Genomic DNA, 25,334 nt, shown 5'->3' with positions numbered 1-25,334 from the left:
TGACATTGGAGGAGAGGGTTTGAAAGTTTCAAACTGAAAGTGCAACACTCATTTCAAAAATGCATTTTCCTTCCACGTGCGGCATGGGAAATAAAGATAATGGGAAATAAATAAGCTTTGAAACAGCATAAAATGTATTGCCAATAATCATAGTTACAACAAAGAAATCACCAAACCCAAAATGTGTTACTTTTTGTAATAAATTTGTGTAAATAAGATAAATGCTTGATAAATACACTGGTCGTCTATTTTTGTGCCTGAACTTAAAATTGTATATTTTATTGTAAATCATACTGAGCTAAAATGTAATGCAGTGTTGTACACAATTAAAATCAGCATTGCCTGTCCCAAGAGATCACAATGTGATTTGTAGTTTTACATACAATAGGAAAGGACAATGTTAAAGTTAGAATTTTTTGGACTTATTCCTATCTAATCTTTGATATTTGGTGAGAAACTGAAGCATTTGAGTATCAACTGAAATCAAACTATGAACGCAATTTCAGAGGAATTTAAAAATATATTGATTTATTGTGATGATTTTATATCATTTGTGGCATCAGTTAAACTCAAAAGAGACTAAATGTGACCAAGAGGACATCTTTTCTGAGAAATTATAGTACAAAAACTTTAGAAACCACTGGTTTAGTATTTTGTAATATGTTGTAAAATCTTAGGTAACATTTTTATCTGAAAAGTAGCTGATAAGTGGCAGTATAAGGTATATATGTCGTACTCAAGTCAAGTAGAAGAGGCTAGAACTTGTACTTTGACGTCTAAAAATGAAATATTAAAGAAATGTAGGTTTTCTTGTAAGAAGAAACCGGATAACAGTTGGGTCACCTTTTTTTTTTTTTTTTTTTCTTCTGTCGCGCTACGTCAGAAGCGCTCGAGTCCAGTCGCGCGCACGCACCTCTCGTGGGGACGAAAGAGAGAGCGACGTGTGATTTCTCTTTGTACTCAATGAAGAGTTGGGGCCGGCTCTGTCTCTGCTGCCTTGTGTATTTTTTTTATATAAGCGGAGTCTGCATGCTGTAAATGAGCCGACAAGTCGTTGCATTTTACGCATTAACATAGCCGCTGCTCTCTTTTGTGTTGTGGAAGCAGACAGCCTCAAATACCCATTTGAGCGATTTTTTTTGGCCAACAAAAGCATCAGGTCCGGCGTCGTTTCTGCTTTTGGAGAGATTTCAAGTCGCATATTCATCAGCCAGGATTGTTCAGTGAGGGAAAAGTCAAGAGTCTCGCACCGCTTTCTACCACCCCTTTTCACACTTCCACACCTCCAGGGGGGGAAATCTTCCTTTTCTTCCCAAACCAAGCGACAATGGCAGCTGTAACAAGCCCGGAAACGAGCCCTCAACCCCGGGTATATTTCCAGACGCCGGCCGGCACCACAGAAGAACCGGAGACACCGGTTCGGAAGCAGGGACGCGTTACCGTCAAATACGACCGAAAGGAGCTGAGGAAGAGACTGAACCTGGAGGAGTGGATTATCGACCAGCTAACGGACCTCTACGACTGCGAGGTAAAGACCCCCAAACAATAACCGGCCTCAAAACCGATCGAAAGCAGCTTATTGATCGGGCGGCTCTGCTTTCCCACGTAAAAGGAGTCTATGGTGTTAATAAGTCAGTCTTGTCAGCTGTGGATTTGTCTTTCTACGCGACCACAGAGCAAATAGTTGGTAAAGAAACATAACAGGCCCTTTGTTAGTGCTTCTAGCCTAGCTTTGCTTTTCTTTTCTTTACAGTCTAAACGCTTTACCATCTGGGCCATAAGCAAGTAAGGTAAAGTCACAAAGACACTAATAAAATATATAAAATAAATAAAAGAGCGTGAACATTCAAACCAATAAATGTTATTTATTTCAGCCACATTGACGCCATGTGGTTAAACTTCCTGCGGCCACCCACAGGTAGGCTAAATGTGGCACATGCTGCTTTATAGCCTGATCTGTAATAGGCAGGCCCTGTTCTTTGTTCTGATTGGCTGAAAAAATTTTAAAGCACACCTGAGAATTGTTTTCATTTGTTGAGAGCGCATGATCAAAAATGACCTCCTGTTGTATCGATGCCTTTAGGTTGTTGTCCTATATTAAATGAATAAATAAATAAATATAAAATATTATAGTTTAAAATAACCAATGACTGCCACAAATGACTAAATTAATTTAGGAAATGAGGACTTTTTTGTGTGTTGCGCTCTTCACATGTGTAAACTCAATCGTTCACCTTGCTGTCTTTTTTAACCGGAAGCATTTAGAGTAGAAGGTGAGTTAGGATTAAGTTTTATCAGACTGGGGCAAATGGGGGACAGATGAGATGATGCTGATCTGCCTTACCAGAGGAGTGTAGTCATGCATCTTGATCTCTTTGCGAATAGTGATAACTTTGCATGGCTGTTAGTTGTAGCTTCCATTAGCGCTTCATTGCACCACATCATACCCTTGGTCATGTTGACACATGTAGGGCCATGTGTTTATAATGTAACCTGGCGGCAGCTGTGGAGTGGCTGCTGGCGTCAGTAGTTGGTAAGCTCATGTCCACTCTACTGAGCTGGCATTGACCCACATTCTATTCCTAGTGTAGTGAATACAACGACTTAACAGGTTTGAAGAATTTAAAGCAGCTAGACAGAGAGAAAAAGACAGGACAGCCCTGGGTAATCATACTTTTAAAGTTTCAACTGGGAAAGTTGGACAGGGAGGGTTCCTGCTCTCGAAACTTGTACTGATGCATGCAGACGTGCAAAGAGAGGCGGTTGCTATCAGGTGACGTTGCTGTCATCATGCAGACAGGTTAGCTGTAAACACAAGAAGATCTTCTCCACAGTGAGCTGGGTGTGTTTATATTTACACATAAAAGCCAAAAATTAATTCCAGTGGATTCCTATAGCCAAATACTACACCAGTTCACAGGTAATCATATACACATACACAGACTGTTGTTTTTGACATTTTTTATTTCTAATAATTTGATCATTTTGTCAAGCACACAACTCGCTAGACGAACAATGGCACGGGAATATCCTGTGAAATTGTATCTAATACTTAAAAAAAAAAAAAAAAAAAAAAAAAAAAAAAAAAAGCTACCAGAGGTCATTAAATGGCCTGAGGAGGATTTGGAAATCAACTTGATTTGATTGTGTGCCAGTATTGGATGAATATGGCCTGCGCAGACTCTGCAGAGATCAAAATGTCTGAGCGAATGAGCTCAGGAGAAAAGCTTGGCCGAAGCACAAGCATGCTTTTATATCATATAGCTAACTAGAAGACACAGTGGGTTTTTAAAATACAGATCTTTATTGCGTTTGGGATAAGAGGGATTTTAATTTTAATCCAGAGAATACCTCAGGATCCCAATGACTGATATTTATCTCTCTCAGAATCTTTTTATTATTTATCCATTGTACGCCCAACTTCCTTTTATTAATCCACTCAGTCATGCATGATTTAATGTACTTATGACTTGCAGTTAGTTTGGTTTATAAGTTCTGTAAAAAGTCCTAAAAGTACCTCCTAAATGACAATATTTTATCGAGTCTACATGGTAAAACTTGAGCTTGGCAAAGAGGTCACAGGCATGTCAGTTTATAGTCATATAAATGGGATATTAATGATTTATTATACATTTTTAGACTCACATTCCTCATTCAGCTCTAATGGTGAGGACAGTTTTTGGCTTTAGTCCACAGTATTTCCCCCTTTTCATAATCCTGATCCATTCTCCGCTGAGGCTATTGGACAACAAAGAGATTAATTTACAGTCGGTTCACTGAAGGAGCCACATTGGGCTCATTTAGAGTGGGAGCTGTGGAGCATGTGTTGGTGAGCAGTGTAACTGGAGAGGCAGCTTCAGCAAGTCAAGGACCAGAGTGGGTACTGGGAGAAGCCCGTTCCCTGACAAAGAAATGAAGCATTCTGGGGTTTTGCTTCCTTTTATTTCCTTTGTGTAATAGTTTTCCTTGCTACATTATCACCCTTTATTATTCCTTATCAGTCCGTCCTGGATTTCAGTCTATCCCTTTGTATAGGTGTGTTTTCACTATTAATGAAACTGCACAGAGTGTACTCCGCAGGGAATTCATTATGAGCCATTCACCCACTCATATGATCCCTTGAAACATGGCACAAGCCACCAGCCAGTCATTTTTGCCAGCCAGCTCGTCAGATATTCATCCAGCCACTTAGTCAGCCTATCAGTCAGAGTTGCTATGTGTTTCGGTGAGGTGCTGAATATGAATCCATGGCAACAAGGCTTGTTAAATGTTTATGATGGTTAACCATATAGTGGGGAGAAAAGTTACATCCATTTAGTAAAAAACAAAACACAGTCCCTCTTTTTTAGTGTTGCAGAATTATAATCAGAGTTGTTTTAATATTAGCAGGGCTTTACAACAGGAAACAATGATGAGGGTTTTTTTGGTGCTAAAGAAACACTCCCTGGTGTCCTTAAAGGGCCCGGGAGAGCAAACATCTAGAAAACATCTAGAAAACTGAGAAATTTTGATGACTTTATTACTTTCTGAGGTCAAATTGAAGGGTTCATCAGTAGAAATGGAAAGTCAAAACTTGTGAAGAAATAAGGTGGAATGTCAGCCATCATCTCATGTCAGATTGCTTTAAATAAAAACATTTGGAACACATCAGGTGTTGTTGATAGAGGGGTGCCTAAGGTCATCGGATACAGGGTGATGGCATGTGTGGGGGGAAAACAGCTGCAGTGGAGCCTCCGAATCCCACAATCCCCATTCCACTGTTTATTTTTAAACCCAGCTAAGGTAGTTTATAATCAGAAACCTTAAACTGACAACTGGCTGGCAGTGTTTCGATAAACACTACTGCTCCGTAAATATTATCTACACTTTCTCCATTGTTGTTGAGCCTCCACTCTATTAGTGGCTTTGCGTATGAGGTGCTAAGTGAGTTAGAGCTTACTCTGGGGAAAACTGCAAGTCCACAGCTCCACTTTTAGCAGAATAATCTAATTTCACTCCACTCTTGGCGTCATTTCCACAGTTGCTGCCTTGTTCATTTTTTTATTTGTCTGTAAAAACTTTTTCCCTCTTCACTCTAATCATCTCGGAGCCAACCAGTAGCTACATAGTTAACCATGAAGTGGGTGGGTGGACCAATCCCTAAACTCCAGTGTCCTACGTGGCCACACATGCACGCGCACAAACACATACACACACACATGCAGACATAAACACTGATGGGAATATGAGTGAGAACAGAGGCATGATTGGTGTGCAGGAATGCAACAAACGGGGGAAGAAAAAGGGGAAAAAAGAAGGGATGGCAAGAGGGGAACGAAAATGTTGTAGGAGGAGGCAGGGAAGTCCAAGACAAGAAAGTGTGTGTGTAACCCTGCTACTGCTTGCTTTATACTGACTGGCAGATAAATGGTCATAGAAGCTCTACTTTTTCATGTTTTATTTGCACGACTTCTGATCTCAAAATAACAAACAATAATTGATTTGCCTTAATTTCACAATGTTGGGAAGCTACACATTTTATGCAATAAAGTGCTTAGATTTTAGTTGAAAATCAGAAGAGTTTTATTTGACCTCTAAATATTAATCATATAGAATTTTTCAAAGCATTGTGTCACATTAATCACTTGTAGTTTCCCTCAAGGCATCAAAAGCCAAGCCCGAAGAAAATGGGAGCATTTGGCATTACTTAGTCAAGAAAAATAAACTAATGGCAAATGAAGTGTTGAAATCCTGATGCAGCATGTTATTTTTCCCAGTAAATCTGATTAAACACATACTTCAGTCATCATGCAGCCATCAGATGCCAACAGGCCTGTAAATGTTGAAGCAGATATCTTGGTTTAAACAAATCTAAACATGAAATATATCCGCTTAAAGTAACATTTGTTATTTTCAGAAACTTCTGAGGAAAACAAGAGATTTGTCTATAAAAGTCAACAGCAAAAGAGGAAATGGTTCTACATGACTAAATGAAGCTCATGACTTCATTCTCATCAAAACCAAATACTGTCACAATGGAGTAATTGTGCTAATTCAACACTAAAGCCTAAAAACTCTCATAAAATCAAAAAGATAGTTTAGAAAAGACAGGACAAAGCTGATTTAATTTGAACTCTTTAACATCAAAGCATTACTCCAATCTCATGCTATCCTGGTTGGTAGTTGTTCTCATGAGGAAGTTTGTTGATATGTTTTTATCTCATTTTCGTTGTCTCACAAATATCAGCGCTTTAGAGAAGTAATGATTATAGCCAGATCATAAACCTTTCTGGTGAGGTAAGCGGTCACACATGTGCATGAAAACACTGACAGTATGCAACATTCTCTTATAGCGTGCACTTAAAGGACTGAATACCAAACAGTTTTACCCTGTTTCATAAGAGAGTGGCTACAAAGAGGGGTTGTTGCACAGCATGAGTGAAAGACTCAACTGTCTTTGTAAACACCCCCCTACGCCAGTGTGTGTGCACACACAGATTTGCACACAGACGGATGTACACGCATCTTGTTAATAGGTTACATGTGGTCGTACATGTTGAACACACAGTTGTCTTTCTGGCTGCATGGGAAAAGCAGGGGGTGGTGAGTCAGCGTTTGCTGCTGACTGACACACTAAGTGAACATTTTTAAAAAAAACAGTGAGTGAGTAAATAAGCCAAGTTGGAGAAGTGGAAAACAGCCAAGACTAATGTGAGTTAGGGAGGCTCAGGATGTATGTTTTGAGGCAGTGTGTGTGAGTAAGATTGGAAGGAAGTTAAGACCACCATGTGAGAATGCATGGATGATGGAGAGGGAGTTGAATCATATAAAGGAATGTTTTAGATTGTTGTCACAGGAAGTGTATGAGAAAGAAAAACACACTCAGTACAAAGAAAACTACAAGTATTACCACTTTCCCTTAAACTTGAAGTTTCACACACATATAAGCATCCATCTTGGTGGTAAATTAACACCTGTGAAACTACACACGCAACAGTTTTTACGGATTTTAATTAACCATAGCACCTTAATTTCATTCTATCAGTATGCCCTGGTTACTGGTTATCCCTTACTGATGCTACAAAAATTCTTTGACAATCAGCAATAAAGTAGTAGTCATAAATGGAACTCTGACTAATATGACTTGGATAGTTTATTAGATTATCATTGGCTTCTTCTATATAGATGCATACATTTTAAAAAGTAAGGTAGGATGGGTAGCTGTGACATGAAATATCTAAACATTGGAGTATATATGGACTTAGTTTGAACCTGAATACAGTGGCAGAGGTGAAGAAAAACTGTGGACATCACTGGAAATGGATACCTAGGTGATGAAGTTCAGAGATGTGGCAAGGTTGAAGCGGAGCAAATATTTTGCTGTCTGTGCAACAGTTTCCTTTCAACACAGTGAGCAGCTCCTCCTTTTATCACTGGCCTATTGTAGCAAGTCGAGGGGGGTGGTGACTTGAGGGCAATTTCAAGCTGGTTAGCCTAAAGACCTGTGGCAGTATTAAATTCAATTACAAAATGTTCATTTGTCAGGCAGTTTTGGCTAATTTGGTTGCATGTGACCTTTTGAATGTTGTAGTTTGAATGGCTGGACAATGTGGGAGCAGAGGAATTTAAAAAAGAAGAAAAAAAAAAAAAAAGCTTTTGCCGAGAGCTGCTTTTTGTTAAAAGATTGCCCAGATGTTTATCAATGCTACTTGGAAATTAAGTAGGGCACAATATTATCATGAGATACAGTACAAGTCAAACGTTTAGACACAATTGCTCATAGGATTTAATGGGAAAGTGTGACCAAACGTTTGACTGGTACTGTATATTTATGGACCCTTGTTACAACAAGCAACAAACACAAGCTTTTTTCTTATAAACACTGCTTCACAAAGCTACCAAAAGAATTGGGGAAGATTCACACTGTTTTCAAATCTACTCAAAACTTAATTTAGTTTACTTGTTTTTTTAAACACACACTACAATAAAAAATGACAAGGTTTAGCATGGAGTGACATTTAACATCATCAACAACCCGAAATATGTTGTGCATGTAAAGTAATTGTGATTGGTTCAAATTAATGACAAACTTTGAGGATTTTGAAATCATAAAAAACTGTTTTGATATGTTTTAGTAGGAGAGGAAAATCTGGAATTTTAATTAGTCTGTAGTTTTAATTAGAGACTATGTATGTATGTCAAGTTAATTTACATAACACAATTCAGTTTGATATACATGGTAATCCATGTCAACTGTCTTGGTACTAACAAGAAACCTTCTAATGTATCAGCAGAGAGAACTAAAAGCAACTGCAGAGTGGCAAATATGCTAGTTTTAAAAATATCCAAAAATGGCCAAGCAAATGTTTTCACTGTTATGAAAATCTTTATATGCATATAATGTGGAGTTCCATGAGGTGAACAAAACAATGCAGGTTTAATGGGAAGATATTTTATATATTTTTGTTAGAATAACAGGACAGAGTTCTAAATATTCAAAGGAATCTTTAAAATAACTAAAAAATTATTAGTAGATCTTTGTTGGATCCATTAACAGGAACCTGTAAACATTAAGACTCCAATGAACACCTTCAACATTTTGGTCTGTAGTCGATGAACAATTCTAATAATTTAAACAATGTATGAACTTTTGAAGACTTGTTTGCTTTGCTGTTTGTCACAAAATGTCTTGTACCCACTTGTCATCTTTCAGCCACTGAAGCCTGTATGTACTGATCATCCAACACAATTCCACCATGTGAACCTTCAAGTATTTTGTTTTAGTGCTTGTTAAACTTGTCTTTCCAGCCTGTGTCACATAGCAGGGTGTAATGTATAGAAGGTTCAATAAATGGGATTTATTTAAAAGATCGAAAGTCAATCTGTTCATCCCTCTGATTCCATAAAACCTATTATTGCTGAAGAATAGTTTTTTAAGCCCATTATTCTGAATTAACCTAATTGTACAGTATTTGTACAGTAACTGTACTGTTTTTAAGGTGTCCAGCAAATTTCTATTTAAATATGAATCTAATTATGTGCTTTTTCACCAGAATTCTAAGCTCAATAAAGAAAGACTAGAAAATTATTTTATGTATTAGTCAATTCCTGTCATGGACTGGCAACCTTCCCAGGGTGTACCTCTCTTCTGATGATAGCTAAGATTGACTCTAACTTCTGCATGTCCCTTAATTTGACTAAGTGATTAAAAAAATAATGTCAATTTTGAAGCTTAATTTGGTGTTTATCTTTGAATAAGTGAACTAATTTCTCATGTGTACCGTTGAAGTATTTTTCTGTGTAACGTGTCTTTATTGGTTAAGTATGGTTCTGTGTCAACATCGTGCTGACAAATTTCAGAACCAGTCTGACAATAAAGATGTATCTTATTGCAGCATATCGTATTGTATCGGGTTCTGTAGAGGTGTATCGTATTTTAGTCGCTGTTATGAAAGTTGTCACACCCTTGAGGAGGTAAGCATAGTGTTGATCCAGCTCAGTTCACAGCCTGATGTTATTTCTGTATATGGCTCTAGGGTGTTGTCTTTGTAATAGTGCTTTGAACTGAGGAATTAACACAAGTTCTTGTTGGTGGGTTTATTAGCCTCTGTATTAAACCATACAGTGACACCACCGAGGCTCGTTCCTGTATCTAATAGCTATGGATGAAGCTAGCATCACATCAAAAAGTCATATCACCATAAGGTGCTCTCGGAAATTATGCTTTCAGGTTGAGCGAGTTGACACAGATTCATTCAGTATTTTGGCCCAAAGGAGGAATATCAGAGTGGATGACAGCATTGAAGTGTTGAGTTTATGACTTCATTCAGTCTGATAATGTGTGTGTTTTTTGTTTTTATCTTCTGTTGTTTTTACTATAGAAAGAAACAGTGTTATATGATATTAACACAAGATTTCATAGTAAAATTAGAGATATGATCCATCAAATTAGTAAAACAAAAATTATAAACATGAGCCTGGACAGGAAAACATTTTATAATAGACCAAAATAAAGAAGTACAATGGTGTGTTTCTCACTGGTAGGTATGTTAACATGTAATGCTACTTGAGAAAAGGTGTTCGAAGCTGTATTAGTTCTGTGAAAGTCCATCCTTGAACGTGTACAGAGATGGTTCATTACTAAACTATGTTAGCACAATTTCTGCCTTAAATAACCGTACGAAGAAGAGCAGAACAATCATAACAAATTTAAACAGATATGAAAATTGGAGGAGCTACTAGTATAAAGCTGTATGTATTTTCACATGTCAGCATTACAATGCAGAATATTTTTAACTTGCAATTTGTTTGTAATGTTAAATTAATTTAAAAAAAAAAAAATAGACTGCGCTTAGAAGCATAATTCTTTTTTACTGTATTGTTGTTTTCCTGACATGCTGCCAAGTCACAGATTTTTACCTGGTCTGAACACAGGTGCCTGTTTACTTCATATGTCCTCTGTGATTTAACTACTGTGAAACTTATTTCAGGTATTTGTGGAATCACAGCAGAGGTAAAAGAACGATGGTGTGGTAGGATTCTTGGCTGGTTACTAAAACTATTCATGTTCAAATATCTGAAGTGTGTTGAAATGGATGGATGAAATATGTGTGAACAGAACAGAACAGAACAGAAGGACAGACGCCCAACAGATTATGGTGAAATAATTATATCAGTTACTTTTTAAATCTAACTTTCCTAAATTAGGCACATACTGGTGGGACATTTAATAAAAATGGATAATTATTTACTTTTTGTGACCTGTCTGAGGCTGATTCATCTTGATTAGGTTTCTGAACAAGAAGGAACACATGACCATATTTGGGCAGTGTGCCTGAGTGACAGGAAGGTTGACAAGCTGCTGACTAATCAGGAAAAGAATCCGTCTCCTGCTGTCCTTCGCTTCACTACTCATTTATAGGATATTTAAATGAGTCATTTATTAAATTTAAAAAAAAAGTGTGTCCATTCATTAACCAGGAACATATTTTACATGCATCTAAATCTGACAAAAATGCTCAGGTTTTATGAATGTTACAGGAAGTTTGGAGACAATAATAAAACTGAAAATAGCTTTGCTTAGATTAAGTTTTTAGAGTTTCTAATTCCTTTAAAAACAATCAAATTGTGAATGGAGATTACTCCATACGCTTTCAACTATAATTTTCCACTAACACTGTTGGGTTCCAACCAAAAGTACAAACCAGGAAAAACAGAAACATCTGTTAATAATAAAGACGGACGCTGATATTTAATTCACCCATGAAGCAAAGCCACCGTCCAAGTTAACTAAAGATTAGAGTAAAATGGGCCAAGTGCATTGATCTGGATAGTGAAGAGCTGCAGCTTTAGTCTTCTGCAGATTGCCTGAATATTGAAATGAACCAAAACATTATCAAATTATCCATTGTGTTGCAAGTATTTGAGAAATCAGATATCAGGTTGATGGTTGATCTGTATCAATAATATTAATGTTCTGTAAACCATTTGAAATCCATATGGATTATGTCTCAGCTCTGACAGAAATATTAAAAAGGCTGTACAAACAATGGATTAAAAACTTATGGACAAAAGTATTTAAAAAGGAGCCTAAACGGCCTTGTTGTGTGCTTTCCTGCCAGACACACAATAGCAGTCTGTGGAGGAAAATAATTTTCCAAGAGTCTCAATGACAAGTGTCATGAGTTTTATTAAAAATCTTGTGCATATTAAGAGCCATCATACAGATCCAGGACATCAGAATGAAACTAACAGAAGATGTATCTTATTTTATCTTCAAAGCCTGGAAAAAACAAAGTTACACACAGGCGGGGGAGGACGTGTGCTATCATGTGTATGAGAACACCACATCTGTGAACAGATACAACTCTTACATACTGTTCTTTTTCATGCAAACTAGTACTGAACATTAACTTTCTGAACTGAATAAGAATAAGAACCTCTGCTAATCTAAATAAACCAAGATTTCCACCACACGTCGCTCAGTGAATGAAATGGCAAATGAACAAGTAAATGTTAAGCCCACTGGTCGTGTCTGAAGTACTTGCCAAGAGTGACATAATGGTAATCTGCAGTAATCCTTGTTTGAATGCGTTCTTACTTTAATCTCAACGTAATCTGCTCTCTCAGTCCAATTGTAGTGGTTTCAACTGTTCCGGCTGGTAGAGGACAAGGGCTTGATCTGTGTTCTCTGTGTGGTAATGTTTCATTAATCTGTATTATTGAGATTGATTGTGCCAATGATGAGTAGTTGACTAAAAAGGGATACAAGTCTTATTTGTTGAAATGTTTAAGGCTACCTTTCCTAATATTGACACACAGAACATAAAGACCATGTCTGAATCTGTAAAGCTGTTTTGTGTCAGTCTCACATCTCTCCTTGTTCTCTGCTGCTCGAGGATACGGAGGGTGAAAGTGGGCACTTGAGATACTGTCTGATTCATATATTTCAGATGAGGACTTTTCAAAGAGGAGTGGGCTGCTGAGAGATGATGAAGGCATAGATGTCACGTTGTGTTCAAATGTTGCAGCCAAAGGCTTTTTGTTCAGTTTCAGTAGTTGCTACAATTGCCATGTGTTAGTTTTGTTCATTTAACTTGAGACAGCTGAAATTAAAATTAAAACTTGAATCTTATAATAGTTTTTTCTTTTAAAAGTGAAAACTGCATTTCACTTGGAGTTTTATGTTTACCTCTTGTGTTTTTACCTGTGTTTTTATCATTTATTGACTTGTATAAAGCACTTTGGAGGCTTTGGCTGTATAATTGTGCTATAGAAATAAAACTGGCATTGACTTGCGCTAACAAAGCTGTTTTGTTTTTTAAAGGTCCCTAACCAGATTAATTGCTGTGAAGTTAAACAGATGTTCAATAACTGTATTAAAGTTTGAACTGCAGTCAATATCCAGTACTTTTCACATGAATCTGATGACATTTTCTGATCTGTTGACGACAGTGTACGGTTGTGGATTAGGTCAACTTGAAAACTTCATTTTTGTCCTTTTTGTTCCAGCATGTTCCCCAGCTGAAGCCATTCTTGTGAGATGCAATCATCTTGACTTTGGAAAGTTTTCATCCAGAAACTTTCAAAATCCTACTTAGCAAGTTAAGATCTTGACCGTTCTAGTGAACATCAACTTGTTGAGTCTTGTTCAGACTTATCTTAGACTCTGATTAGTCTTTGGGCTTTTTCTTTCTTCACTTTTTAATTTTTTTTGCCATTGTCCTTTACTTTGTTTTTGCTAAGTAAAACACCTTGAGTTGCACTTTAGTTTGAAAGGCACTATGTAAGTAGAGTTGCATTAAGTTTCATAGGTAATTACTATAATGTCATATCCAATTCAACAAGAGTCCTGAGCAATAATCACTACTGCTATTTTGCTACAGTGCTCCATTATAGACGACAACAATCTGAAATAGTTTCTGTCTGCACCTTGGGTGAGGTTTATCTGCCTGCAAAGCTGGAAGGTATCAGTTCCCATCAGTATAAGCCTTCTCTGCAAAAACAGGCCACACAGAAAGGTCAGTGATGTATAAATACAAATCTAGTCTGATGTTTGCATAGAACAATATATTCTGAACTAAAGATTAAAAAAAAAAACAAATCACTGATTTGCCTGCAGTCTGAACAACACTTTGGTATGAGCTGAATTACTATCAAGTTATACTTTAACACAACTTAGATTTATTCCAACCAAGTCCAGCTGGGATCCCATTTGCTATTCTTTTAATGTTATAAAAATGTGAATTAGAAAGTATAATTGGAAATAGTTTGAAAAGATAGTTTTTGCCAGTTTTGAATAAGACTTTAGGAGTTATAGAAACAACTGTGTGAATTTCATCTGACTGGGTAAAGACTGAAATGACAGCAACTCGCCTGCTGTTTCTGGTCCGAGCTTGCAAACCATAAACTAACATTTCCATTTTGAGCAATGAATACTGTTATTTCTTTCAGTACATCTCACAGTTTTCCCAAACCTTTGCTGACAGTTAGATGATAACAGCAGTGACAAGCTGTGCCAACATGTAGTGGTTGGTAAGTGTTATACAGCAGCAGCACCACACAGTTGCCAGAACAGTACCAGTTTTACCCAGGGCTAGTTGTGACCCTGAGGGACTGGCATAACATCTCAGCTGCAGACATGTCCAACACAGAGAATATGTTGAACTGTTCAGCTAGCCCAAACAAGCTGATGCATGAATCATTCAAATGCATATGGAGCAGGCATAACTGTAGGCAGCTTCTCGGGTCAGAGTTGGTTCACCTTCTACATTTTAACTCTGTATGTGTGAATGAGTTTGTGTGTTTAGGCATGCATGTTAAAAAATGGCTTTAGACATATATTATTTTCAGCAGCACTGACTGTTTTTGAACTGTTTCATAAAGTAATTGCCTTGATAATGACAAGGACAATGTTACTTAATGCATGGGAAAAAGTCTAAACATATCTTATCACTTACTTTGGTTGACATCATCATTCACTTACTTCACCTACAAAGATATCACTTTCCTTTAGAATGCACGTCAGTGTTGTCAGTGTATGTCACTTCTTCATGATTACACAAGTACAGCCAATCTAATTCTGTGTAATTTAATGAGGTTTTCCTTGCCGCATATGCAGATCTCATCAATCCTCTTGGAGTCTGTCTGATTTCACCTGAAAGAAGTCATGAATAGCCAATGCAGTTCAAGGAAACGCATCAGCCTCCCCAATGTACTATCAGGAGATTTTTTGCCAGCTTTTACTTTGCATAACAGAGCTGTTTGCATTTTATCTGTCAGGTGATAGCAGGAAGGCTTACAGGGCTGTAGAGCAGAAAAAGGTGGAGGCTCTGCCATTGTAGTTTGTTTCAGATGCCTGTGTTTTGTTTTGTTTTTACCAAAGAATATGATCAGTGCATTATATACATTTATTTTCAATAAGTGCACAAAAAATATTAGCAACTTGATTTATATACAAAAGTTTTTTTGTTTTTTTGTTTTTTTTTTAGTGTTTCAAACAACATAAGTACTAAAGATTATTAAACTATATTTTCTCGAGTCTGTAATACATATAATCTGGTTAAAAAGGGGCTGCTTCACATCTGTTCTTCCTGCAGCTCTCCTGTCTGTTTTTCATATGATTCCAAACAGGACATCATTTTCTTCCTATGAGGAAGTGCATCCAACTGATTAGGGGCGCAATAGAGATGAAGATCAGCTGCACACACACAAACAAAAGGTGCACATTCGCTCACACACAACATGTTAAACTGGATGAAGTACATTGCACTGAGTATGGATCACAATGGTTTATAGTCTTTGGCTGCATGTGAGCTGCCAGTCACCACTTATATTAATTACATGTGACAAACACATGCAAGTATTGCTAATGTAGCCCTGTCAACTAGGCTCTCTCCCAAGGTTCTGTGACCCAAACAGGAAGTAGCTGCCTATGTTGTTGAAGAGAGGAAGAAGAGACTTTAGCAAAGCTGTACTTCTGCTTGTAGAGGAGATCCTAATAGGGAAGCAGGCAGTAGTGAGCTTGTTATTATAAGCCCTGCAGATTCCTGATAAGTGTGTGTGAGTGACAGAAGGAGTTATAAGGGGCATGGAAAGCAGCAGGCGATGACTGACACAGTGCATGCCTAATCCCTCCACCCCTGTTGACCTCTTAGTGACTCCACCTCTCTATATCACTCTCATGAGTGATTAAATGCCGATAGCAAGGTGGGCCAAATGATATAAGCATCTCTATAATAGGCTGAGGGTGAATCTGGACATAGCAGTGATGCCATCTAAAGAGAGCAAGAACTAAATGAAACATATAGATAAATGATCAGTGTAAGAGAGCAATGCAGGAAGCAGTTTAGAGTTCAGTGTTTTTCCACTGCTTCCATTCTGGCCTTGACCTGTGTCCATATATGTGTGTTAATCCAATGACCATAGACAAAATTACCAGATGAAACACAAGCATGTAATGCTTTACCACGAGGAGATGGGTGCAAGGCAACTTTTATCTCCCAATTTATTGTCACTCGTTACAGCAGTTGTTGTGAACTTTTGGTGGGATCTGCAAGGAGGCTCGCAAGTCACTGGAAGTATGATGGTGGAAATTAGAAATTCATATTTGTCTTGGGGGGAGACTTGGACGGTGGTCTTTCTGTGTGGAGTTTGCAGGTTCTCCCCGTGTATGCATGGGTTCTCTCTGGGTACTCCGGCTTCCCCCCACCACCCAAAGACATGCATGTTAGGTTAATTGGTTACTCTAAATTGCCCATAGGAGTGATTGTGAGCGTGAGTGGTTCTTTGTGTTGGCCCTGTGATGGACTGGAGAGCTTTCCAGGGTGTACACCGCCTTTCACCCAAAGACTGCTGGGATATGCTCCAGCTTCCCCGTGACCCGTCACTGGACTAGGCAGTTAGGATAATGAATGAATGAATATTGGTCTTGGAAGCTAATTCCAAGCTATGTAAAGAAAGAATGAGTTCTTCCCCAGTTTGTGTGATACAGTCTTGTGTTCCAGTTCAGTCCTGCCTCTTGTTTAGTTGTACGTCCCCCTTGCTCAGTGATAAAGTAAACACATAAGCCTACACTTGCATGCAGTGTGGGAATTTGTAGACAGACTGACTGGCTCATGTGTGGTGCTTTGAGCTCCAGTTGACAGTAAAATGTCATTCTGTGAATATTTATTTATGCAACGACAATTGCATATTTTAGCCTTCATCCACAAAATTGTTGGATATGAGTGATCCATAGTTAAGCCATTTCACTCTTGATTGTATCCAGCTTACACACCAGGTAGCTGACGTATATGAGCTTAATCTGGGTTGTTATTGGGACTTGTGTTGAAGTTATGACATTGTCCAGTGTTATGTTGGCTAGACACAACCTGAAGGTCATGATCTGGTTCTAACTTGGGTTGAATGTTGTTTTTGTTAGATATGGGCCAAATGGCATAACCTGGTTTTGACATGGTTGTGGCAGGTACTTGTAGGTTTAAACATTACTCAAAGGTCTTAAGAAATGCATATTTGTCTCTGTTGAATATGTGGTTGAGTTTAGGCAGCACCTCAAGTCATCGTTAGGTCATTATGGTCCACACTGTAGATGTGGACCATTTTTTGGTCAAACATTCTTTACTATATGCTATCTACTTCAGCAATGTCTGTGCTCACATTTCCTGCAGACTGGTTATGCATGTGTGTAACTTGTCAATGCCAGTGTCCATGGATGCTTTGTACCTTTCATCACTGCCAAAACAACAACCCATGGGCCCATGCAAATTCTCAGTACTGCTCAGACTGACCTCAAAACAGAGTCATGGTATCAGTATACCCATATAGATCACATATTGACTGCCCTCTCCGTTTGAATTCCTGGTATGTGCAGTGAGAAAGGAGATAATTAATACAGGCAGATGAAGCTTTGTCAGAAAATTTAAAAAGCAATTCATGTATATGCTATTGTTTAATGCCGCATGGCCTACTTTTCTTACTTCTTCCTGGTCTTCCTTCCTCTATCCTGTGTGCTCCAGCCATTGCTTCCCTTCGCTTCCAACTCCCCCGTATCATACCCCGCCAAAGCACTGTTTGTTTGTTTTGTTGCAGAGCGGGCGATTGGCCATCCTGTATGCTGATGTTTATTTTTATCCATATTTGTTACTGAGGCAGCAGAAAAGCAAAAGTTGGTATTCATCATCCATCATCTAGCTTTTGTTCAACCTGAGCCTTACTGGTTCTTTATATTTTGAATCCTGCATGGTTGCTCTTTTGGGTTGTCACGTACTTGCATGTTGCACATCCTATTGAATACATCAGAAACTCAATGTGTTGTCACATGCTGTGTAATCCTTGTAGGTGGCACTCTGTGACCTACTTACATCTTTGCTTTCTTGTGTGTAAAGTTCTCCTGAATAATAGGTTCATGTAAGGTCCATTAACTGTTATTATGCCCATAGTGTCAAATGATTAGCCACCTTTGTGCTTTCACAGCATTGTTGATAATCAATTTGTAACTTTTTAAAAACAGCTTATTTTGCTTTAAAATCTATTTAGTTAAACTTTTTTTTACATTTGCATCATGTATCTCAACTTCATATTTAGTCTTGTTTAAGGTGAATTAAAGAAATTAGAAATCAAAACCAAAGTCTTCAGAGAAATTTTGTAAAGATGTGATAAGCCTTTTTGGGCACAAGGGCACTGACCTACTTACATGTGTGCAGCTTATGTTTTTCAGGTGAAATATGCTCTGTCCAAGCATGATGCTGCAACACACAGCCTTCTCGTGAGAGAGCTGCCACTATACCCTACGCGCACACACACACACACACACACACACAGCGTATTCATACTACATGCTCTCATACTGTCACATCTCATTCTGTTCTGTTCTGCACAAAGCCTCTAGACGAGTAGTGTGTGTGTCGGTCTGGTGCTTTTTTCTCCCAGTGCAGTGCTGGTGTGTGAATCATATTTGCAAGCTTGTCAGGAAGAGTGTAATTAAATTTAAAGGCCACAACGATACAGTTTGGCACCATGCCAGTTTGCACGATCACTTTGTTTGTAGCTTAGAGTTGGGCTTTCTCTCTTATTAAAAATTACCTGTGGCTCCTTACAACTACATTACTACAATATAGGGAACAAACCACAGATGCACATAATGATATCTATTTTTAAAGGTTAAATCACATGCTGCTCCATCACATAGCAGCTCTTTTTAGTTGAAATAAAAAAATACTTCATTTATTTCAAAGTGAAATTGCAAAAACACTGCAAACCAAACAACCAATAGCAGAAACAGAACACACACAATTAATTACTATTATGATGAAAACCTTGCCATTTGTTTTAGGCTTTGCTGGTTAAAGTGATGACATTCTTATGTAAATGATCCCAGACATCATTGGTTTTAATAAGACAATAAATCCATGTCTGAACATGTGCAGCTATAATTACATTATGATACAATTAGACGATAATTACAGTGACAGATCTGCTCTCTAAGTGACCACACCTCAGTGGTGAATACACCTCTGGGAACTTGGGGGAACTGCACAGGTATGTGTGCAGTCTGCATTAAGATGAATTGCAGCCCAGTAGCTTTACACTAAAGGTATATCAACCTGGTAACACTGATCCCAGTGTGATTCTGGGTGTATTGCTGTCAGGTCAGGATTTAAAAGATCTTTCCTGCTTTATTTCTGGACCTGTTTGAATTCTCTCACCCATCTCTGCTTTGCTTACAAACCTGCAAAGCACGCCAATATCTTGTAGCCAGCTTTCTTTCCAGACCACATCTGCAGACAACAGCAAACCCCCTCCAGACTCAGTAAGTCAGCCTGGAAGATTGTTTTGGAAATCCTCCCTCGTGATTCCCTGCTTTCTTTGTGTCTCCTCTCTGAAGCCTGTCTTCCGGCCTTTTTCAGCATCTCCCTCGCCTCTCTCCCCCGCCTCCTCCTCTTCTCTCTTTCAGTGTGCTCAACTCAGCTGCTCCCTCTTCTCGACACGCTCCTTAACCTCTTACCTTCCTTCCTCTTGGCGTTCCCTACCCCCCTCACAGATTTTAGTGTCTGTTAAATCACTGTCTTAGTATGCTTGCCAGTACATGCACATTACATTTGAACTTGATGCATAGATTTAAAAACTACAGATTAAAGGAGTTACTTTAAACTTTATCTCCATTTGCTTCCTTTGTGCATCCTGTTCAGTCTTTTTTTTTTTCTTTTCTTCCCCTTTCTTGCTGCTTAAAGACGCACACAGATAACATTCGTCTTTGTGTCAGCCAAAGTGTTATGTCTGCAATCAAAGCAGTTGGCTAGTTTTTAGTGTATGTTCACATTTTGTACCAGAGCTTTGACTTTAAATTATCATATCATCATGTTTTATATAGAAATGATATATTCATAATTTCCTCTTCTTTAACTTATATTTGTTTGGACATCAAAGTCTACTGGGATGATTACAGTCTGTATGTCAGCTTGTGTGTCTATGTGTGTGTTCTGCTTTGCTGACAGTAGGTCTGTCTGTCTCTTCTAGTCTCTATCTCACACACGCAGGCTGTCCTGTGCTGAATTAAATCCTTATACCCCACCCTTTACTCTCACACACACATAAACATGCTGTCAGTTTAGACTTATTAACACTCATTTTTGCAACTCTTTAATCCTTGTGTGTAAGGTGTGTGTGACATTCAGTTTTCCCACTGACTGACTGCTCAGTTAATCTGACAGACAAATGTGCACACCCTGCATGCTGAGCCGGAGTCTATGTGCGTGTTTGGGTGGTGAGATGGGGGGGAAATCGGGCAGGTGCAGAGACAGCTGGTGTGGGCAGCTCCAACGGAGGGGGAGGACCGGAGCGACAGCGAGATTCCTGGAGAACGACTTGAGTATAGGGCAGCAATTGAGCTGCAAAATAGGGGGAAATGAGTGTTTGTATGAGTGTACGTGCATGTATTCTTGTGTTGGACCATTTTAGTAAAGCACACTAAGCCAGTGTGTGCGAGTGAAACAGAAAGGGGAAACCGAGAAAGACGAGACTTTTTATAGAGCACCAGATTAACTAGAAAGAGGAGTTGATAGGATAAGGAGAGAAAATAAGGAAATAAACATAAACTAGCAATGAACTCTGCTTTCTTTATATAACAGCCCGTCTTTTTTAGAGGGATTCAAGTGGTTATACTTTGTTAAAGTCAGCTAATAGAATCAGACAAAGATTTGCTGGAACTGCAAGCGTGAACATGTTTTTATTTATTGGAGTAAGTTCAGTTTCAATGTAAATTACAAGCCAGTTTTAAATAGATAAATCTCTTTGAGGATTCAAGAAATTTAGAGCATGTTTTCACTTGACAGTCAACAATTGGCAGCCAGTTAGCAGCTACTTTCTGTGGAAAACATTTAGTATTGAGAATTCATATAAATCTTTCCACATTTGAGTGATGGAGTTGCTTATTTCCTTTATAGAACTTTACATGAAGTCTTGTTTTTATAGCAGAATAGCGAACATGATTGGTCCCTATGCTATAAAGGCAACGAGTCTCTCCTACCATGGAATTTCTTACCCTTTATAAATCAAGCTACTGATCTGCGTCTCAACAAGATGAAGTTGATTTGTTTCTCTTCTGTTTCTCTTGTCCTGCAGATGATTACCTCTGTTAAAACTAGTTCAGCCAGTTAGCAAAGACACACATTCACTGGTTTGGACTGTTAAACGATAGTTAATAGCCATTGTGATGTTTGCTGTGGGTTAGCGTCAGGATAACTAAAACTTTCCTTAGTTTAGCTAAGCATACACTCTGGAAATCACAGTGATACCCAGCAGCCACACAACCAAGTAAAATTATGTGGTTGAGATCACTGGAGCATCAGCTGCAAGTACCTTTGCAATAATCCAAAAACACATGAATCTTCTTTTTCTGTCATGTGGAAAAAGCTAAAAACAATATTCATCAATTGCTCTTAGATTCCCAACTTTAAGAATCTCTCTCTACCTGCGATAGCCTCTTAAGTGCACGATAGATTTGGTCAGGCCCTTCATGTCTAGCATTCCTTTTCCTATTAATTTTACTGGTACCAATTAGTGTTTGAGAAGTTAATAAATTGCTGCCAACATTTTGAAAATGATTTTCATTTTTAATTCTAATTTAAAATGAAAAATGACAGTAAGAACTTAATACTTAATTTTGTTACTATTTTCATTTGCAAATATATTTCATCAGTGCTCAGTTTCAAACCTTGTGAATGCTGAAGATGATGAACGTGAAGGATTTACACAAACAATTTGAAGTGCTGCATATTCTTCTTTCCTTTACACTAAATGTTGTCATGATTTAAAATATCATGCTCATAAAATCTGTTTGCAAGCCTTTTTCTTTGTTACTCGTCCTTCGCAACATGTTGGATAGATGTGCACCACCCTCTAGTGTTCAGCACTGGACAGAGTAACCCCCTTGTCATAAAGAGAAAAATGCCATAAAGCTGACAACCACATCATTTAAACAAAGACTGAGAATAAAAAGGATGCTAGTGACCATTTATTTCCACGTCCATGAAAAGCACTTTAGTCAGCTGTTATTTTCATGGTATGGGACGACACTGTCTGTGTTGGCACCACTCATTGTGCTTTTCTGTCGTTTCATGTGCTACAGGAGGAGGCCATTCCAGAGCTGGAAATAGATGTGGATGAACTGCTGGATATGCCCAGTGATGTCGAACGAGCAGCCAGGGTCAAAGTAAGCTACACCTTCTTACTTTTGTCATTGCATGCAAGACACATGCATATCACAAACGCAACATTTCATGTTATGTTTCACTCCACAGGACTTGCTGGTTGACTGTTTTAAACCTACCGAGGTAAAGTCCTTTTACTTCTCTTCCCTCAGTTGTTTGCTCCTCTTGTGAAATGCACATCTCATGAGTTATGTGTTTCCTGTACACTTTGCAGGACTTCATCTCAGAGCTGCTTGACAAGATCCGAGGGATGCAGAAGCTCTCCACTCCTCAGAAGAAATGATGGGCTCCCTCTTTGTTCGACATATTCCTTTCCTCATCAGCCCTCACTTCTTGTCTTCCTACCACACCTCACTCTTTCATTTTAATGTCAGCTTTCATTCTTTGAAAACCTTGAAATGTTACAAGTGAACCTTGTTTCTCCTTCTGGTTAGACCCTTTTATTTTCCTTCAAGGTTGCCTGGTTTGAGCTCCATATGTCACTTTTCTTTTTTTCTTTTTGGAATTGGTTCTGTTTAGGACTTTCTATACTTAGAAAAAACCATCAGCAAAAAGAAAAAATTAAAGGAAAGAATGAATCATTCTGAAAATGACTTATTGGTCTGAAACCAGGCACTCACCTCCTCTCTCGTCTCTACTGCCACATCTCTTGCAGCCATTATTTGGCTCTCCTCTTCCTCACCCAGCTCTTCTCCTCCTACCCTCCTCTGTTCCACTCTCCATCTGTCTGAAGAAGAGGAGGAAAAGAGCTGAGTCCTATAATTATTGAAAGCAGGGCGGTGGAGAGTGGGAAGAACAAGATAAAGAGCCAGCCACAGCCAAATGGGGGAAAAAAAAAAAGAGTTGAAGGGTGAAGATGGCGTGTTAAAGGGAGAAAGAAGTAATCATGGCTTAAATTTCTACCAATGAGATTCCTTATGTTGTTATACAAGCGGTTAACTTGTAAATGACCCAGCTACCAATCATGTATCTTTTTCTTTTACCTGATTCATTTTGAGGGCATGGGAGTCATAATTTCACCTTGTTTTTCCCTTTTATTTTTGGGTGGAGGGCGTACAGTCTTTGCTAATTATCCTCCTTAAATGGGGGCATTGCTGCAGTGGTGCATTTAAGGACTGTCTTCTTTTTTTCTTTTTTTTTTTTCTAGCTTGTCTGTTGAAAATCTGCACTGTGTAATTTTGGGGAAGAAAATATGAACTTCTGCCCACAAAGAATAATGCATGGTGTATATTTAGTACAGCAACAAGGAAAATTTGATGCCTGGAAATGGTGATTGAACCTTTAAAAAAGAAAAGGCAATGGGGCTGCAGTGGCCACAAGGTCAGACCAGTTTTAGAAAGAAAATACACTGATCTTGTTTTAAAGCTAGACCAGAAGTAGGTTTGTTTAGGCTGAATGTGAATTTCTGTAGAATAAACGGTGTGTTTTCTTTCCTCAAATGTGTAGTACAGCCACAAGAGGCTCTTCAGAAGCCACTGCTGTCCAGCCTGCACATACATATGTATGTCTGTGTTGCTAAATGCTATTAGTGTATGTTGCTACATAATGTACAGCAACATGTTATAGTATGGAGTGTTTTTTGGGCCTGTATATTCTGCTGTTCTGTATGACTTTTTTTGTTTTCCTGTGTAGGACTGGTTCCTATCTTTCTTTTATTTATTTTCTTTTTTTGGTCACACACACACACAGACTGTCTAAAAGGGGAACCCAGAACTAAGCTGCCTTTTTTTTTTTAATCACAGGACACAAGCCTGCCATCTCTTTCTCACCATTGCTCACTTTTCCAAGAAGTTACAGACCATCACTTTGTGTTTTAAAGCATTCAAGGAGCTCCCTCCTCTGCCTGCCATGTCAGTAGACCCACCACTAAGATGTCTGAATAGGAGGGAGGTATTATTTTTAAATGAAGCTGCTTTAACCTTAATGTGTCCACCCTTTCCCTCTCTCACACGCACATGGGCAACCTAGGGGTGGAGGAAACATACTAGCAAACACAGCTGCCGTCACCGCAGATGTGCACATGCACCAGGTGCAGAGAGAAAGTGAGACGGGTTCACAGTTGTCATGTGATCTGTGTTGCTCTGCTGCAGCTGCCAATCATATCTAAGACTAAGCCATCTGTTTCTGATCCTGGGCCAATCAGATCAGACACTGAAGCCCATCGGTCATCTTCAGAAGCAGTAAAATTCGCTGATTCCTGTGACTGATTGCTAACACCTGCAGTGACAGCAGACTTCTGTCTTTCTCTCTGAGACAATGGCCCATTTTCATCTTGCTGCTCTGTCCCTGACATTTCTTCTGTTATCCATTCAATCCCATCCTTCTGTCCACTCTTTTTCACCTCTTTCTTCAGTTTTTTTTAAACAGATGTTGCCTTAGGTGTTATTTATGTTACACAAAACCAAATAAACAGGAGACATCCATTAAAAAAAGGTAACACTAATTGTGTTACTGAGCAAAACTACAGCGTGTAGGGAATCTTGGACCTTATGTCGCTTCTTGTTTTGAGATTTTTTCTTTTTTTTTCTTTTTTTCTGTTTTTTAGCAGTGAGTCTTTACTACTTAGGCCTTGATACAGTGATTCTGTTTTAGATAAACAATGTTATTTGCATTGACCATTTGAATACTGGTCTGTTCTTATTGTGATCATGTCACTTCTTGATGCCAGGCCTTGGATTAACATGTAGTTAAACAGAAATCCATTCAGATGCATTTTGGTGCGATTGCTTTTGCCTTCTTTAGTGGTGTTTTCAGATCCAGCACTCAGCAGGTTTTTTTTGGAGGGGGTGGGGGGAATGGTTGGCTTACACCAGGCAACTTCAATCAGTAGCTGAATTTGAGTGGATTTTCATTTCTAAATCCAGGTTTGGATGATACCTTCTTAGACTGTTATTGACAAGTCTGTTTTTTTACTATTTGGGAAAAATTGCAAAAAAAAAAAAAAAAAAAAGATAAACAAAAAAAATTATATATACTGATTATTATCATTGAGGCTAAATACAAGAGCTAAACCATGCAGATTGGAGGAGTTGTGGTGTTTTGTTATTTCACAATGATTAGACAAACCAACAAATGTAGCAATATCAACAACAGGTCTTGTTTTGCCCAATTTTGTTACACTTTTATGCAACTTTAATAAAAACATGA

The 25,334-nt window shown here is 38.4% G+C and overlaps 1 protein-coding gene across 1 annotated transcript; it reads left to right on the top strand.

The window, feature by feature from the left end:
* Window positions 1-968: 968 nt before the first annotated feature.
* On the top strand, window positions 969-25,334 carry ppp1r14bb (protein phosphatase 1, regulatory (inhibitor) subunit 14Bb). The gene is made up of 4 exons (XM_079257704.1): window positions 969-1,528; window positions 22,106-22,189; window positions 22,278-22,310; window positions 22,402-25,334. Exons 1-4 carry the CDS (start codon window positions 1,328-1,330, stop codon window positions 22,468-22,470), a joined length of 387 nt encoding a protein of 128 aa, XP_079113830.1. The 5' UTR covers window positions 969-1,327; the 3' UTR covers window positions 22,471-25,334.

This window comes from Telmatherina bonti, assembly GCF_933228915.1.
Source record: "Telmatherina bonti genome assembly, chromosome: 18".
Lineage (NCBI taxonomy): Eukaryota > Metazoa > Chordata > Actinopteri > Atheriniformes > Telmatherinidae > Telmatherina > Telmatherina bonti.
The sequence above is the reverse complement of the archived record's forward strand: the minus strand, read 5'-3'. Positions and strand labels throughout refer to the sequence as shown.

What these genes read in the sequence shown, in the direction of transcription:
- ppp1r14bb (XM_079257704.1), top strand. Translation starts at nt 1,328, where the DNA reads ATGGCAGCTGTAACAAGCCCGGAAACGAGCCCTCAACCCCGGGTATAT. An exon ending in CGGACCTCTACGACTGCGAG is followed by an intron (nt 1,529 to 22,105) that starts GTAAAGACCCCC and finishes CATGTGCTACAG; the next exon opens with GAGGAGGCCATTCCAGAGCT. An exon ending in ACTGTTTTAAACCTACCGAG is followed by an intron (nt 22,311 to 22,401) that starts GTAAAGTCCTTT and finishes TACACTTTGCAG; the next exon opens with GACTTCATCTCAGAGCTGCT.